We start from the raw sequence: 17,417 nt of genomic DNA, 5'->3' as shown, positions 1-17,417 counted from the left end.
AAATAATTGCCCCATTTCTTATTGTAAGTTTCCCTAACCCCCATCCTAATGCTCAACCCCTCCTCGAAGGCAGCCACCCTCCCCATCTCCGCGCACCACTCCGGGAACGAGTGTGCTCCATCCGACTTCCAACTCCTCAAAATAACCTACCTACCAATCATCACACCGGTCAAAACCCAGTCCTTCATGTACTTATCTACCTAATCCATGACCTCCCAATCTCCCAAAATACAGAGTCTGTGGCAGAATGAGACCTGAGTGCCCAACACAACACACACAAAACTTTGCACCTTCAGCCAAAATTCTTGGATCTTAAGGCACCCCCAAAAAACATGGATGGTGTCTCTCAGTATGGCATCGCCAGCAGATGGGTGTGTCCTTAAGACCAAGCCTATACAATCTAGAGGGGGTCCAATAAAATCTATGTAAAATCTTAAATTACATAAGGCGAACCCTTGCATCTCTAGATGCAGACTTTATGTTTTTTAGAATCCTTGCCCATACTCCCTCCTCCAATACCAAGTTTAAATCTTTCTCCCATAATCTTTTAAGAGAATTTAAAGCTCCGTCCCCCAGACTCTGAATTAACAAGGAGTAATACACTGATGCCTCATGACCCTTCCCAAAGGCAGCAATCACCACTTCCAGAGTATCTGCCACTTTAGGGGGGTGTATGCTACTCCCAAAAACAGAGCAGAGCAGGTGGCGCAGCTGTAAATACTTATAAAATTGAGATCTGGGAATCCCAAAATGTTGAATCACATTTTCAAAAGATGTCAATACTCCACCCTCATACAGGTCACCAAGTGTATTAACCCCTCTCACAATCCAATCTGACCAACAGAAAGGGGACTTATTAATACATAGTTTAGGGTTCAGCCATATGCTCGAGGCTACGTTTAAATAAATATCAGAATTAAACACTCTGGACACTTTTGTCCATATCGAGTGCAAATGCAAAATAACGGGGTGCAACTTAACCTCTCCAGCTAGTTTAATCGAAAGGATTTGCAGTGGCGAGATAGGGGCAAGAACTTCCTTTTCAATACAAAACCAGGGAGGAGCTCTCTCAGGTGGAAGCGACCAATGAACCAAATGTCTAAGACTGAAAGCATAATAATAAAATAAAATCTTGGGTAGGCCTAACCCACCTTTGTCAATCGGCCTATGTAACTTACTGAAATTTAACCTGGGACGTTTACCTTTCCAAATGAAGGACTTCACTATGCTATCAAATTGCTTGAAATAGGAGAGAGGGACATCTATAGGGAGAGATTGAAGCAGGTAGTTAAATTTTGGAATGCAATTCATTTTAATAACATTAACCTTCCCAATCATCGATAAGTGTAATGAAGCCCATCTGTCCACATCATTCGAAAACCTTTTTATTAAGGGATCAAAATTAACTCTGACTAAAATAAAATTCCCAAATACTTAATTCCCTGTTTGGGCCACTGGAAGGCACCCGGCTGGAAGGCCGTTACTGGACAGTACGCTGTCAAAGCCAAAGCTTCAGATTTAGACCAATTTACTTTGTATCCTGAGAATTTGGAAAAGGAGTTAATAATTCTGTGGAGGCAAGGCATGGATCTAGTGGGGTTGGAGACGAATAATAAAATATCATCTGTGTAAAGCAAAAGCTTATGCGCCACACCTCCCGCCATCACCCCTGGAAAATCATCCTCCTTTCTTATCGCAGCTGCTAATGGTTCCAGGGCAAGACAATAATGGCTGAACAATAATGGGGAAAGAGGGCAACCCTGCCGGGTGCCCCTATCCAGAGTAAAATAATCTGAAATTAACCCATTTGTTTGCACCGCTGCTACAGGGTGTCTATAAAGTAACTTAATCCAACCAGTAAATGTATTCCCGAACCCATACGTTACCAAAATCTTAAAAAGATAATCCCATTCTACCATATCAAATGCCTTTTTGGCGTCAAGATGAAATAGTGAGTATTTTAACATGTACGGATTGGCCCCATTCACTTCCATTGTAAGTGCCTCACTGTCACACAGATTTTTTAAATAAAATGAGGGACGAGTCAAAATTCATTTTTGTGGTAATCAATATTATGCCACAAATGCTGTCAACTGAGCTTAACTTGTACTGAACCCGGAATATTCCTTTAAGCTGTTATTTTTTCTTACAGCAAAGTCTTAAGACTGTATTCTTCTCTAAAGTCCACTTGACCTTAAATTCTCACATTGTTCATTGGCCATCCCTGCTTAAAAAGACTAGCTTAACCAACATGCAATTTCCATGCTGGTCTAGCTGGTGGACCAACATAGCCTTGCTTTTCACCAGCAAAACCTAGATGAAGAAGCTGGTTGGCCAGTATGGTCTTTCTAATGAAGCTGGTTTAGCTAGTTTAAAAGCCTTGTGGGGACACCAGCACACCAACATCCCATCCCAAAATTCAACATAACGGGTCTTTTCAGCCTACCTCAGTATGTAGACTGCATAAAACATTTCTGTTGTTAGACATGAATTCTATTTCCTTTCCTCCTTGGTTTGTGTTGGAAAAAGCTAACATTCCAATCATATGTAGGGCTTATTGTTATGTAAAATGTGAAAAAGACAGGGATATCTCAAAAACCCCTACATTTGTGTGTCTAACTGAATTGACCATCAGTGAAGTCTTCATCAACTTTGACATACCATTATAAGACAAATGCACTGTTTGTTATTATTAACATTTGTTTATTACCCTAAGAGAATAAATCATTGTGTTGGGACTAATACATGTATCAGAATGTATCCTCCCTGCTTTGAGTGATGGAAAGCTAGAACAGCCATCCATCCCACCACCCTCAATAATAGATGAGATAAAGCTATCATCGTGTCATCCTAAACCTTGTCTTTCTACACTACTCCGCTGTATTCCTGTAGGTGGAGGGCAAGGTCTGTAAATTATTCAAAGCCAAATCAGTTTAGAGAGTCTCAGTTGCCTATTTTATCATTGAGCCTCTCACCGCCTGTGGAGTCTGGCAGCAATCGAAAGCTCGGAGAAGATCATCATATTTATTGGATGTTTATCATTATTCTTTGATTTTAGAGACCGCTGTTGTGCTTTTCTATCTCTTGGTCAAGGCTTTGGACACCTGAGAGTCATGGCACCATGGTTCACAGAGTTTTAGGGGTGTCTGATATCTGCCTGACTGTTTTATTTCTACCTTTCCTCCAAGGTAAGACTATGAACTGCTTTAATTCGAGATAACTGATATTTAAAATATTATTTTCTAATGTGATGTTTCAATGCTATTATCTAACATATTAACCATACAGTGACCCTGTAAGTATTTGGACTTTAGTTACTCTTAAAATGTATAAATGTCATTGCATTTTATAACAAAATATCAAACCAAGTGGCATTTATTTTAAAGATAGCACAAATACACTTTTCAGAGAAAAGGTGAGAAAAGTTTGTTTTGAAAAAAGGTCTGAAATAATTTGTTTGCAAAAGGAAAAAATCTACAGATGATGTACCCTGATCATCCTAACTTTGTAACTTAATCAGTGCTAATAATACTTGCTAATACTGCCACCTTTCACATTATGCATGTACTCTCACAATTTGTCCCCAGGTGTAGATATCTTGGACCCGGGGGAGGTGGTTTACAGTGAGTCCCGGACCAATGGCGTGGTGGGACATGCAGTGATCCTGGAATGTGGCCCCACCTTACCTGATGTCTATATATGGGGCTTCACCGAACCAGGCACAGACACCATTCGTGCTGTGGTGTACAACTTTGGGAAGGGGCCCAAGCTGCAAAAATTAGCCAAAGACTTGGGTGATCTGACAGTCATCAGCAACAGCGCGTCTCTGTCAATAGAGAAGCTTCCTATGGCTGCTGAAGGAGTTTATACCTGCCAGGCACTGTATGATACTACCGAGGGAGCCAGGCTGTATTACTACTATGTGTATCTACGTGTTCTAGGTCAGTAATCAGAGGTTATTTAAGGACTGATATGAACAATGGCTGGTTAATTTAGCATGCCTCTAACATGTACAATGGCACACTAATCCTGTTGAAAAGACAAGCATAGTTGTTCTCCTGTATTTGTTGGTGTCTATACCAGTCTTTTCTTAAAAGGGCAGAAGCATAAAGATACCTCAGAAAATTAATTTATTGATATTTCCCAAATACTTTTCTTCAAACTATTGCTGTTATTTTAAATTTTACAGTTATCTCCCATGAAAATAGCTTTTGCCTAAAGGTCAGCTGCGTTCTCACAAAATGCAAAACTTTTAGATAAAGATTCTGAGTGGATGCTAGAGTTTTTATTAGGGATGCACCGTTATATCGGCTGCCGATATCTATCGGCCAATTATTGACCAAATTAAAACCACAGGCATATCGGTTATAAGCATGAAAATGCAGATATGAAAAGCCGATGGTTGATTTATAATGAATTAGTAACACACTTTGTAAAACCTCTGAAATTAAATGCACAAACTAGAAATAATAATAGCCACACTATGTTATAAAGTTTGGCACTCCTAAGAGCATTTAATATTTAATTTTTATCCTTTCTCGTTCTTATATTAAAGGCTTAGTTCACCCAAAAATAAAAATTCAGCCCCGCGAGCCCCTCAATCTCCATGAACGCGTCAATGCTGATACTTATGTGCGTGACAAGCACGACCTCGTCTCGTTCGGCGGTTCTGATGCTGGGGATGATGACAATGTCATGTCTCTCGCTGCATCAGGCGAGTGGTCAGTGGATGATGCTATTGCCCCTCCCCCAGTGAGGGTGAGGAGTGTGTACGCGACACTGATAAGGAGATGCTTCTCATCTTTCAAGGGCTGTTGTAGAGCTCTATATACAGTGGTCTCCTCCAGAGGAACCTACACAATCTCGCCTTGATGAATGGTTCCTGCAGTCTGGACGCCGTCAAGTGACCGCGTCTCGTAGATCTGCCCCATTCTTCACTGAAGTTCATAACAAACTGTCAAAATCCTGGCGCATGCCCTATTCAGCTCGCCCATGCAGCAATTACATCCTCTCTAATGTGGATCACGGGGAAGAAAACGGTTATGCCCAACTAGCATCACACCTCTGCCCAGTGGGTAGCAGGGCATGGAAATCCTTCCAAGCCCTGTTGACTGACGTCCGCACTGGATGGAAAAGCATACTCAGTAGTGGGCCACGCTGGTTCAGCACTCCACGTGATGGAGGTGCTCTAGGTCTTTCAAGCCAAGCTCTTCAAGCAAATGGACGAGCAAAGCTACGATCCAGAAACATTCAAAGAGCTCCGCACAGCCACAGATTTAGCGCTGCGCACCACGAAAATCACTGAGCAGGCCATTGGCAAGTCATTGGGCAACGTAGTAGTTCTGGATCGTCACATCTGGCTGACCCTCACAGACATGCGTGACAAGGAAAAAGCCGCTCTGTTGGATGCTCCAGTGTCTCCAGCCGGCCTCTTTGGCAGCTCAGTGGATAAGTTTGCGGAGTGTTATGTCGCGACTCTGCAACAATCACAAGCTATTAGACATTTTATGCCAAAACGGAGTAACGTTTCACAGCCGGCTTGCTCCCACTCTGTTTCAAGTGTCCGCCTCGCACTGGTGGAACAACACCCCCCACGCAACAAAACCGCTCCGGATGGTCACAGCCCTTTGAAGTGGAATGCAGAGCTCGCTGTTCCCTCCAGGTTTGCACCGAAGAAGGCTCGATTGGAGACACACAACACTGTTCCCCATCTCCCCACTGTTGGTTGTCGGGAAAGGAATATTGCTGTTCACAATATTGTTCAAAATTTTGTTTCTGTGTCTCACATTTGTATAAATGCAATAAAAAATGTAATAAATGCAAAAAAGAATACAGCGCTCTCTGCAGATGCATGAGATGCTCACACATTCTCAGTAAAGAGCTCTTTTCCTCTTCAAAGCCCACACATTGTGCACAACCGCTTCCCACTGGTTGCCATCTGTCCCTTACAGGTATTTCAGATTGGGTGCTAAAAATGATCAAACATAGGTATATGATCCAGTTTGCACGCCGGCCACCCTGTTTCAACAGAATTCTGTCTTCCACAGTTCCGTCCGAAGACGCGCCAGTGTTATGAGCTGAAATACACAATCTCCTCCCGAAAAACACGATAGAGGTTGTTCCAAATTGTCAAACCCAAAAAGGGTTTGTGATGAGGAGGAGGGCGGGGCCGGGCCATGAGTGCGTATGGCTAATAAGTCGAGGAGAAGGATAAAGCCAAGCTGGATGCGGCAGTTCGGGAGAGAGAGCCACACGCAGCTGCCGTGTGTGTGTTTTGTGTCTTTTTGTTTCATTAAATATTACTTTGATTGTTCAGCCAGTACCCACCTCCTCCTTTCCCATTTTAACTTACCCTGTTACACTGGAGCCGCTGCCAGGGGCGGAGGGGCTCGCTACCAGCCGCCAGAACACGGAGGGGTGTTCCATCCGCCAGGGGTCGGAGGACTCGCTCCAGTCTGCCCCGGGAGGAGTGGCTGTCGTCCGAGGGTAGAGGAGTGGTCAAAGGACCAGGCGACGGCGTGTCAGGGAACCGGCGAGCAATTTTCCTCAGAAAGGGGGGGCTGTATGTCATGCTGAGGGTTCCCCAGCCTGGGGCAAAGGAGGGAGGAGTGTGACGAGGAGGAGGGTGGGGCTGGCCGTGCGCACTCAAGGCCCTGCCCCACCCTCAATTGGGCTAATCAGCCAAGGAAGAGGGATAAAGCAGTGCCAGATGCGGCAGTTCGGGAGAGAGAGAGCCACACGCAGCTGCCGTGTGTGTGTTTTGTGTCTTTTTGTTTCATTAAATATTACTTTGACTGTTCAGCCGGTTCCCGCCTCCTCCTTTCCCATTTTAACTTACCCTGTTACAGTGTTTTACAGCCGCTATTTTCTTGTCCCAAAGAAAGACGGTGGGCTTCAGACAATCTTAGATCTGAGCCATTTGAATTGCACACATGCAAAGCAGCCATTCAAAATGATTACTCAGAAAAGTATCTTATTGCACATCCACCCACATGATTGGTCTGTGTCGATAGATCTGAAAAATGCATACTTTCATGTACGAATTGTATAATATTACAAGATATTTTTGAGATTCGCATTCGAGGGAACAGCGTATCAAATCACGAGGTGCCCGGTAACCCCATCTGCTATGAACTGGCCACGGTCCAAAATGCGATGTGTGGTGCAACCGCAAGGCGTTTGTTTGTGTTCCGTGACTGCTTTCGGGTCCTTGAATAAGGTATAAAGTGCAACAGCCGGTGGAGTTTCTGGTGTCCCCCTCGGTTAAGATGGTGCCCTATGCAGACTGTGTAATATGCGTATAGGGAGCAGCGATACTGGTAGCTACCTTCAGCCTCCTCCATCACACTTTTTGATTGCGGACTCTGGTTCAAACAAATAAGGCTAGATATCAAAATGCATCTATTCTTCCACTACAAACTCTTCAGACATGTTTTTAAGTTCTGTTCTTTGGTTTGTGTTTGTTTTCTGCTGTTAATAATTTATAGAATAATTTATTAGACTTCTGAATTATACTTCTGTGTCCTTTTGAAACTTGAAGAGGTAGTCACCATAAAATGCCATTGTATGACATCACTGAGAACAACAAATTTCACAATTTCTCCCTTTGTGTTAAGAAAAAGAAAGAAAGTTATATGGGGTTATAACAACACAGGGGTGAGTAAACAATGACTGAATTTTCATTTTTGGACATTTTTTCATCTCTTTAATGTGGAAAAAATGCCATAAATGGACATGACAGCTGTGCAAATGGCACTTCTATATAGGCTACAAGATGATGAAGACCATCCAAAACACTTTGAAACCAGCAGACTTTGACTTCATGACAGTTTGGCCTGATCCAACAGATCCAATTCATGTTCAATGGAACTTGTTTAATGTTAGAACAGTGAAAAGGCTTTTGTTACTCTTTGTACATTTTAAAGCATAATTCCAAAGTAAAACAGTCATCTGATGACAAAATAAAGTAAGTGGCAAAATATCCGTATCTGTATTGTCCTACAGTTTTTTGTTAAAATCGATATCGACCAAAAAATTTAGTGTTAAAAAAGCTAGGTGCAATGCAACAAATAGAACAGAACAAAGGTGTCTCGAGACACGTTTTTAAAGTTGAAGTTCCTTTTGGGGCTGTTCACACTGACAGGGGCACATTAACGCACAGCCTTATACGGGCTAAAGTCCAGGGGCCTACAACTCCCATGGGGCCCATTTTCCCTATCCATGTTCACGGGAGGAGCGAGTTTAAACGCTTTCATCTGGAGATGCGGTTGTTGACATTGTGACAGAGCGCAACCTTTAAAGGCGTCCATGTAGTGCTTGTTCAATGCACAGCAGTTCCAACCCCCCCCACCCAACCCGCTCAACAACTGGAAGGGGCCTCTGCGGACCAGCAAGCCCATGGGCCCAGAGGTTTCTTAAAGCGCCCCTGCACACCGAATGCATCCTTGCCAGTGTTGGGTGTAATGCAGAGGTAATTAAAAGACTGATCTGGACAAAGTAATTAGTTAATGTAATCTAACAGATTACATTCAAAATTCTTGTAATCAGATTACATTTACGGATTTTAAATTTCTTTATAATTACTTGGGTTACACATAGAAACACGTTGAATACATAAAAAAAATTATTATGCTAATATGTATGTCTAATTTGTGTTTTTGTGAGTGGAAGGACATGCGCCCCCAAACGATTCATTGCAAAGGAGAAACCCTGGGTTTTGAGTGTATATCTTGCATATATCAATGGACAAGGAGACATTGTGAATTCGCTGAGCAGAAAAACAAGCAGTGTTAGTAAAAAGTAAAGTAATTAGTAATTTGATAACTTTCCCCATGAAATAATCTAAGTAATCAATTAAAACATTTTGAGAAGTAATTAGTAATCTGTAATGGATACTGGTAAATTACTCCGTCTGAAGTTTTAAAAGCTGAAGTTCTTTAACCTGATACTGCGAATGCGGCACTCCTGCGGCGAACACTAAAAAATCAGCGAAAGGTTCAATTACGTCCGTCTAGCGCATGTTTACATACAAAAACACTTAAAAAAACAGAGCAGAAGGACATACAAACAGGTTTGGTGTGAAGGACCCCTTAAACTTGAACTGGCATCTAAAAAACCTGGAACTCCTGCGTGAGATGCTGCGCAACGGTCAAAGATGTCCATCCAGCAAAAGTTTACATAGAAAAAGAACTGAAACTTTACACAGACGGACGCATTAACGCAATAAAAGTAAATGGCCCCTAACTGAAACACGAACTCTTCTGCCCTCGCTATTAGATTGTTGACAGAACTCTTGCATGTTAATATTGTCAGTATATTTTTATTCCAATTTTCCATGTGCTACAAGTAATAAGATTAAATTTTGTAATGACCTCTACAGTGCCAGTGACCAAACCTTACATTCTGATGAGCGATCCTTCACCAGTGGAGGGCACGTCAGTGATCATGCGCTGTGGCCTGGAGAACGGCACAGGGCCTATTCATTACATATGGGAGCAGGAAAGCAGGGAAGGGCAGTTCACCACCATGGACGAGAGCAACGACAACAACCTGTTCAATCTCACTGAGGTCATCCGCAATCACACTGGCTGGTACAGGTGTATTGCCAGCAATCAGGTCAACGAACAGCGCAGTGATCGGATCTGGCTTGACATTATTTGTAAGAGACTAATACTGTATTGAAATAATAATACAAAGTTGATCAGTGCATGGCATAGTTATTTAGTCTTTTTTGGGTCTTACCTTGTCAAATCTTACCTTTTAATCTGAATTTTGAAAAGCAAGTATGCTAGCAAACACATGTGGGTCTTTTTCCAGTTGGTCCAGACCTGCCTCAGATCAATGTCACCCCTTTCTCGGTAACGGAGCGTGGTTATTCAGCCCTGGAAAGAGAGACTGTTTCCCTCCTGTGTCAAGCCTCTTCAAATCCCCCCAGCCAATATGTCTGGTTCTACAACAACTCCCAGGTGTACACGGGTCCACAGTTCACTATCACCAAGATCCTACGCATGCACACAGGCCACTACGCCTGCCTGGCTCAGAACAATTACCTCAACACTCGCTCCAAGAAAACCATCACCCTCACCGTCTACTGTGAGTGACTCCCATAAACCACTGCCTGGACTCTGCTGGCCATCTTTGCTGATTTTTCAACCTGTCTTCATATTTCCTTCTAAAATTCCTTGTCATTCTTGCTTTTGCTTCCATCTTACACTCTTCTCTGTACACTAACATGCACACGCAAGTTCGTAAACAAAGGTGTCAGGCTTCCAGTGTGGTCGATTCTGGACGTGCATCTGGAGGAGGTGAAGGACAGTTCTGAGAGCTGAAGGTATACAGCTGGTGTGATTGTTTCTGTGTAATGGCAAGTTGAGAAAGGTCTAGAAGCCTTGTTTTGTAAAAACATCTAAATTTCCTCTTCACACTCTATTTATGGCTGTATTTTGCAGCTCTCCCCCTTCTCTTGTCTGCTTAATGTTAGACTGACCACAGTGGTAACAACCTCACCAATACAGTACACTAAGGCCACATCCACACTAATCTGTTTTCAGTTTGGTAACTTAATCATTTTCTAAAGTATGCAGTAATGGAGAAAACAAAATATTCTAAAATGTTTCGTTTTCGAAACGTTCCATTTTCAGTAGAGGAAAACGCCATTCTAGTGTGGATGAGAGGCATCAACGTAGGGGAATCAATGAATTTTTTAAAGGTCTTAGGCCCCATCCACACAAATATGATATTTCTGAAATCTTCGAGTTTTCTGTGTTTTGGCTTTCTAACCACACTTAATCTGCATTTTAGATCACTGAAAATACCTTCCAAAGTGAAGACTTTTCAAAATGCTGTTTTCCATGATGCATGTGGACAGGTGAAACTGAGATTTTGGAATACAGGGACATCATGAAAAAAATGTGTGCAAGGCAATAATTGTTTCTAAATATTGGTCATGCGCTGTCAGGCAGGAATTTGACAGCAATAGCCGAACGCTAATTTGTTTTGTTGTGATCAGCTGTCATAGGTTCTTCCAGATAAACATGTCTGCACCTCTGTTATGCTTCGCCATCTAGCTGTTGTTAGATGTCAGGAAAAAAATAAACTTCAGGACACATTCCCATAATGTGGTTTTTGACACTGAGCTTTACGGCACAATATCGCCATCTCCTAGACCAGCGTGGTTATGTGAGCACAGTGGTTTTGCTTTGACATGGACAGAGAGATTTCCTAAAACACTGTTGGTGAAAAAGCGGAGGGCGAAAACTATGTTTATCAGAAATATTTGGAAATGTGTGGACAAGACCAGTCAATACAGCAAGAAATGATTATAGCAAATCCAAATGGGTGCTTTTTCAGCAAATGCTTGAATTATACCAATTCAATATTTCATCACTCTTGTCTGTAGATGAAGTTCATTAAGCACTTACCTCTATCTAGACACCTAATCCGATCTCTTCGTTGGGCTCAAATTCAGGAGCGCTTCTCTGCCTCTATCAGTTACCTAAATTGGCCCAAATAACCCAGGATCTATTTCACTGCCCAGTGTTACACAATGGTTTTGTTCCCACAGATCCTCCAGATGGTGCACCATCTTGCTCTATCCTCCCAGTTAACAACTACTCTGACCTGGCCCTCCACTGTTCTTGGGAGGGCGGTGTTCCTGCGGCCTCTTTGAGATGGAGCCCGTATGTGTTTGGAGATGAGAGTGAGGGATTCACAAACATCACCAAGATTCAGACAGGTCCAGATATTGCAAACAACTCTTTGTTCATCTGCCAAGGCTCACATGTGGCACAGAATGAAATCAGCAGCTGTAGCGCCAGAACATGTAAGTGTAAAATACGTACTTGTCAGACTCAGCTCACGAAAGGTCCGTAAGCAGTTCATGGGTCTTTGACAAATTAGATTGTTCAATGTGATAAAAATGAGAAATCTTTAAACAATCTATTTTTAGGGGGGCCTGGGTAGCTCTGCGAGTATTGACGCTGACTACTACCCAAGGAGTCGCGAGTTCGAATCCACAGTGTGCTGAGTGACTCCAGCCAGGCCTCCTAAGCAACCAAATTGGCCCGGTTGTTAGGGAGGGTAGAGTCACATGGGGTAACCTCCTTGTGGTCGCAATTAGTGGTTCTCGCTCTCAATAGGGCACGTGGTAAGTTGTGCATGGATCGCGGAGAGTAGCATGAGCCTCCACATGCGGAGTCTCTGCAGTGTCATGCACAGCGAGCCACGTGATAAGATGCATGGATTGACGGTCTTAGAAGCGGAGGCAACTGAGACTTGTCCTCCGCCACCCAGATTGAGGTGAGTAACCGTGCCACCACGAGGACCTACTAAGTAGTGGGAATTGGGCATTCCAAATTGGGAGAAAAGGGGATAAAAAAATAAATAAAAAAATCTATTTTAAAAAAAGAAAACAATATTTGTTTCCACATTGATTTCACATGTTTTTGAAGAACATTTACAGCAATTTCTGAAAAAAGAAGAAGAAAAAAGAATGATTTCGAATACACAAATGTATATTTTTTCTTTGTAAATGTAATATATATATATATATTTTTTTTTTTGTTGTTGTTTTTTTTTTTTTTACAAATATCAAGTTATCATATGTTTCCTCCAAGCTGGAAAAAAAGGGTCAAAATCTGATATTTTAAAAACATAAATGTAAGTAACCTTTATTTAACCAGGATAAAACTCACTGAAATTAAATCTCTTTTACAAGAGAAAAAACTACCTTAACACTAAGTCTTGAGACTCCTCTGTCTTTTTTAGTTTTGTTGTCACATGACAACAAAATGACTACCTGCATGTTGGTTATGCTACTATGATTTAATAAAAACAAAAAAAAAAACAACAAATTAAAAAAAAAGATCAAATCTTTTTAAAAATCTTAAACAGATTATTCCAAACTGCTTATACCAACATTTATTTTTTTCAAGAATTTTATCTTTTATCTTTTTTTTCTTGATCCACACAGTTACAAAACTTACGGGGCTTCCATATGACTCACATGTTAACACTGCTGAATATACTGAACTCTATGAGGTGAAGTGTGAGCGTCAAGACTGCCTATGGCGTTGCGCTTACATCAAGCGCTATAACGCTGTTCTCAAAGTTCAGACAGTTTCAACTCTGGCCCGGCTGACCTTTCAAAGCATCAGCAAATGATTAACTGACAATTTGCATGATGGTAGCGAAGACTGTCTTTGAAATGACAGGTCCAACAGGTCCAGAGTTTGTGATTTTTCACACATGCTTTTGCCTCACTAATTGTCTCTTAGAGAAACTCGTAAAATCACCATTCTGTGATGTGTCATTTTTTTTTTATTTAATCCACAAAAGAAATATCAAGATGACTTTGAACTCAGAATTGAAAGCATGTTCATCATTGTATGGGTGTATTCAGGCAAATTACTGTGGTTAAATTGTTTTGTGTGAACAGCATTTTTAATGTTTTTTTGGAGGACAAAAAAATTAACATCATGTCATTGACCCTTATATATTCCCTTGACTCCAGGGATGCCCTCTGGGGAGCCTAAGTGTTCTGCATATGCCACTCGTAACAATGAGTACCTAATGTTGTCCTGCTCCTGGGAGGGTGGGTTTCCTCGAGCCCTGCTCTGGTGGGCCTCCAGCTTAGGGGACATGCAAGGAACATCTGAGCAGAATGCCAACATCCTAGTTCTGCGGTCCAGCACCACTTACAGTGGCAAAGCCTTTGTATGCCATGGCAAACATCTATTGGCAAAGGAGACCAAACAGTGTGTGTTAAAGCTGGGTAAGAAAGGGTCATTCCTCCACTTTTTCAAAACAGAAAAAGAATCGATTTAAAACTGTCCTCTCTTCTTCTGTCTTCAGAGGCACCAGTCTTAGTGACCCAGCGCAGCATGATGTCTGTTTATGAGGGCAGTGATGTCCAGCTCACCTGTATTTTGAGTAAAAACTACCCTGTCACAGAAATCACCTGGTATAATAACTTAAAACAGCATGTGGATAACATACCTATGAAGTACATCCTGGATCGAGCTGCTGCCTGGACTAACTTGACAGTGCGGGAAACAGACAGCGAGACAGACAGCGGGGAATACTGGTGTTCGGCTACCAACGCTGTTGGAGGAGCAGAGATCCCTGTTATGCTGATGGTGAAAAGTAAGCAAGCCTTTGAAAGGGATAATTCACCAAAAAATAAAATTCTGTCATGAATTACTTCATACTTACATTGTCATGTTCCAAACCTTTATGAATTACTTTCTTCATAGAGAGGGTGAACTACAGTATAATTTGAATAAAAAATTAGTTTACAGAAGCACATGGACACATATGCATAATACCCACCTCAATTCCAGTTGCTCTTCCAATTGGTCATAATAATAGTGATATATAACAACCAACTTTCTAAATGGCTCTGTTTCAGGGTACCCAATGCCCCCAAATTTAACCATCAGTAGGATCATTTACAACAGTCGTCATAGAACAGATGTTGACCTAGAGTGGCTGCCACAGACTGATGGTGACTTCACCGGGTTCTTTATCGAGCGTCAGAGGCTCCCCGACCCTGTGAAGAAACGAAGCAGTGACCCTCCCTGGCAGAAACTGGTAGACCTGGATCCCGATGCCCGGAGCTACCAGGTCAACAGTCTGGATCCCACTGGAACCTATGTGTTCCGTATTACTGCCATCAACCACCGCACCATTGGAAACCCCTCAGAGATTAAGAGCCCAGGTGTGAACTCACACAAGATGCATCAAAGAACTGCTGTTTAATCACATACTGGATGAGCAGTGGTTATGATAATAGTTTTCTCATTTAAATCATATCAAAATACCAATCAAAAGTGGTATATCAGTTGATGCTCTTAGCTATTGTTTGAGATTTTCATTTCCACATTACCACTTATTGGAAATCTAATGTTGTTGTTTTGTTTTGTTGTCCATTCAGGTGAAATGCACAATATCTTCACTACTTACACACCCACACATTTCCTCCCAGTCTCACTGTCCTATTAACTTGTCTTTTGGCCTTTTCTTTCATCACTCCTTATCTATTCATCTCAGTCTGATAATGCAACTTACCTCTTAAGAGAATGCTCATGGTTATAGATATGATGCTAAAACAAGTAGCTAAACAGGTAAACCCAAGCTTCATTAGCCAAACTCATAAAGGTGTTTGGGCTTAAAGGGATAATTCATCCAAAAATGAAAATTCTGTCATCATTACTTACCCTCATTTTGTGTAAACGATGACAAATTTTGGATTAACACTTTAATCTCAGAAATTCTGTCATAAACCAGTAATATATTGATCAATTGATGGAATGGTAAAGAATAAGCGAACTTATTCGCCCATGTAAAATGGTTCATGGTACACTATGCAGTTTGGACACTGATTTTGTCAAGCTGAAACAGGTTTGCTGTCTTCCAGCGGACCCTCCCTTCAATGCCTATCCAGCTGTGATTGGGGCAGCCATCGGGGGCATGATCATAGCAACAATAGCCACTGTACTGCTCTTCATGTTTGTGGTAAGGAACCGCAACAATAACCCACGTAAGTTTTTTTTACACATTTTTAATTTGATCACATTTTCTTTCTCATGGTTGGCACTCGTCGTGGCTGTTTGCTAATGTAATTTTCACACTTTACAGGACTTCATGACTTGATATTTGGAAGGTATGTTTGGCAATTGATATTTTAGATATTCGGTTGCTCTTTTTTCAATATATTATAGATACATTTAACATATATACACTCACTGAGCACTTTATTAGGAACACCCGTTCACCTACTTATTCATGCAGTTATCTAATCAGCCAATCGTGTGGCAGCAGTGCAATGCATAAAATCATGCAGATATAGGTAAGTAGCTTCAGGTAAAGTTCACATCAACCATCAGAATGGGGAAAAAATTTGGTCACAGTAAATTCGACTGTGGAATGAATGTTGGTACCGACGTGCTGGTTTGAGTATTTCTGTAACTGCTGATCTCCTGGGATTTTCATGCACAACAGTCTCTAGAGTTTACTCAGAATGGTGCCAAAAACAAAAAACATCCAGTGAGTGGCAGCTCTATGGACAGAAATGCCTTGCTGATGAGAGAGGTAAACAGAGAATGGCCAAAGTTCGAGCTGACAGAAAGGCTACAGTAACTCAGATAACCACCCAACAGTTGTAGTGAGCAGATTAGTATCTCAGAATGCACAACACGTCGAACCGCGAGGCGAGTGGGCTGCAACAGCAAAAGACCATGTCGGGCCCTTTATTAGGAACATAGTGTTCCTAATAAAAGTGCTCAGTGAGTGTAATAAATTACATATATAAGATAGACTTAAAAGATATGATGCATTTAAGTCTTATTTTCTTTGTTGGAACCAACACACTGTACATTGTGCAATTATTTAGAAATGGATATTCTTATCGATCATTTAAATTTAGTGGTATTTATGTTGTGGTTTTTTCAGGCAGAACAGCCAGTCTAGAGAGAACATTAACTTCCCTGAGGATGAAGTTGTTGGAAGAGGAGAAGGGGACAGAGGCCCAGGAGAGTCAAGTCCATCAGATAGTCCAGGTATCTCAAGCTCCTTGGCAGTTATTCATCAAACTCATATCAAAGCAACAGCATCTTGGTGCATCATTACTTCTAAAATATCTACATGTATTTTATTGTTTTTTTTGTTCACGCCCATTTGATCAAAGAAAGAATACACTTTCTCTTGCAGGACCGTCAATGGCACTGCCAAGGCCAACCGCAACACCTACAAACCTTCCCCCCGGTGAGGAACCAGTCAACGTAACTATAACCGTCATGGCTTCAAGCTAGAGACATGGCTGATCATAATCAACTGTTTGAAGTTACCATAAAATTACCACAGGGTGAAGCACTTTGGGAGACCAGGAACACATTTTTATCAACAGAAACAAAGAGAACAAATTTTATGTTGAGTCTAATTTTATACTAAAGTCACTGAGAGTTTAATGCCTAGATAGCAAATGTCTTACATTTAGAGCAGCTTCAGATATTTGCAAGCTAACTTTACGTATAACTATAACACAAGTATTTGTTGTGCATTAGCAGAAGAATTGCTATGTTTTTGCTAACTAAATTTCCTCATAAGTAGCCTGTTCCACTTCATTAAATTGTAATTGCTTTTGAAAGTAATACAAAGCTTATTTTTAGCAATCCTTAAACATAAATACACAGATTGTGAAAATATCCATTTGCATTCACCTTACATTTGTCTATATTCAGTGATTTAAATACATTTTTAACTGCTTCTAAATGACATGGGTTGATGTTTACTATGTCCTTAAATGACAATGTCTTTGTAAGCAAAATGCGCTCTTTTCTGAACTCACAAATTTTAATAAAATGAAGGCCGAACATGACTCCAAAACAGTCCCTCAAGCTCATGTTCCATCTTTTTTTTCT

The 17,417-nt window shown here is 41.4% G+C and overlaps 1 protein-coding gene across 1 annotated transcript; it reads left to right on the top strand.

The window, feature by feature from the left end:
• Positions 1-3,075: 3,075 nt before the first annotated feature.
• On the top strand, positions 3,076-17,245 carry LOC127429223 (V-set and immunoglobulin domain-containing protein 10-like 2). The gene is made up of 12 exons (XM_051678113.1): positions 3,076-3,188; positions 3,588-3,941; positions 9,380-9,658; positions 9,817-10,092; positions 11,564-11,821; positions 13,511-13,771; positions 13,852-14,142; positions 14,408-14,716; positions 15,416-15,538; positions 15,637-15,661; positions 16,450-16,556; positions 16,708-17,245. The coding sequence occupies exons 1-12, from the start codon at positions 3,122-3,124 to the stop codon at positions 16,806-16,808; spliced, it is 2,451 nt and encodes an 816-aa protein (XP_051534073.1). The 5' UTR covers positions 3,076-3,121; the 3' UTR covers positions 16,809-17,245.
• Positions 17,246-17,417: the final 172 nt, after the last annotated feature.

This window comes from Myxocyprinus asiaticus, chromosome 38, assembly GCF_019703515.2.
Source record: "Myxocyprinus asiaticus isolate MX2 ecotype Aquarium Trade chromosome 38, UBuf_Myxa_2, whole genome shotgun sequence".
Taxonomy (NCBI): Eukaryota; Metazoa; Chordata; class Actinopteri; order Cypriniformes; family Catostomidae; genus Myxocyprinus; species Myxocyprinus asiaticus.
Note: the sequence above shows the minus strand (reverse complement) of the source record. Positions and strands in the feature narration are given on the sequence as shown.

Bases quoted from the DNA above. Each gene is read 5' to 3' on its own strand.
- LOC127429223 (XM_051678113.1), top strand. From the start codon at position 3,122: ATGGTTCACAGAGTTTTAGGGGTGTCTGATATCTGCCTGACTGTTTTA. The intron at 3,189-3,587 runs GTAAGACTATGA...ATTTGTCCCCAG, and splicing joins ATTTCTACCTTTCCTCCAAG to GTGTAGATATCTTGGACCCG. The intron at 16,557-16,707 runs GTATCTCAAGCT...TTTCTCTTGCAG, and splicing joins AAGTCCATCAGATAGTCCAG to GACCGTCAATGGCACTGCCA.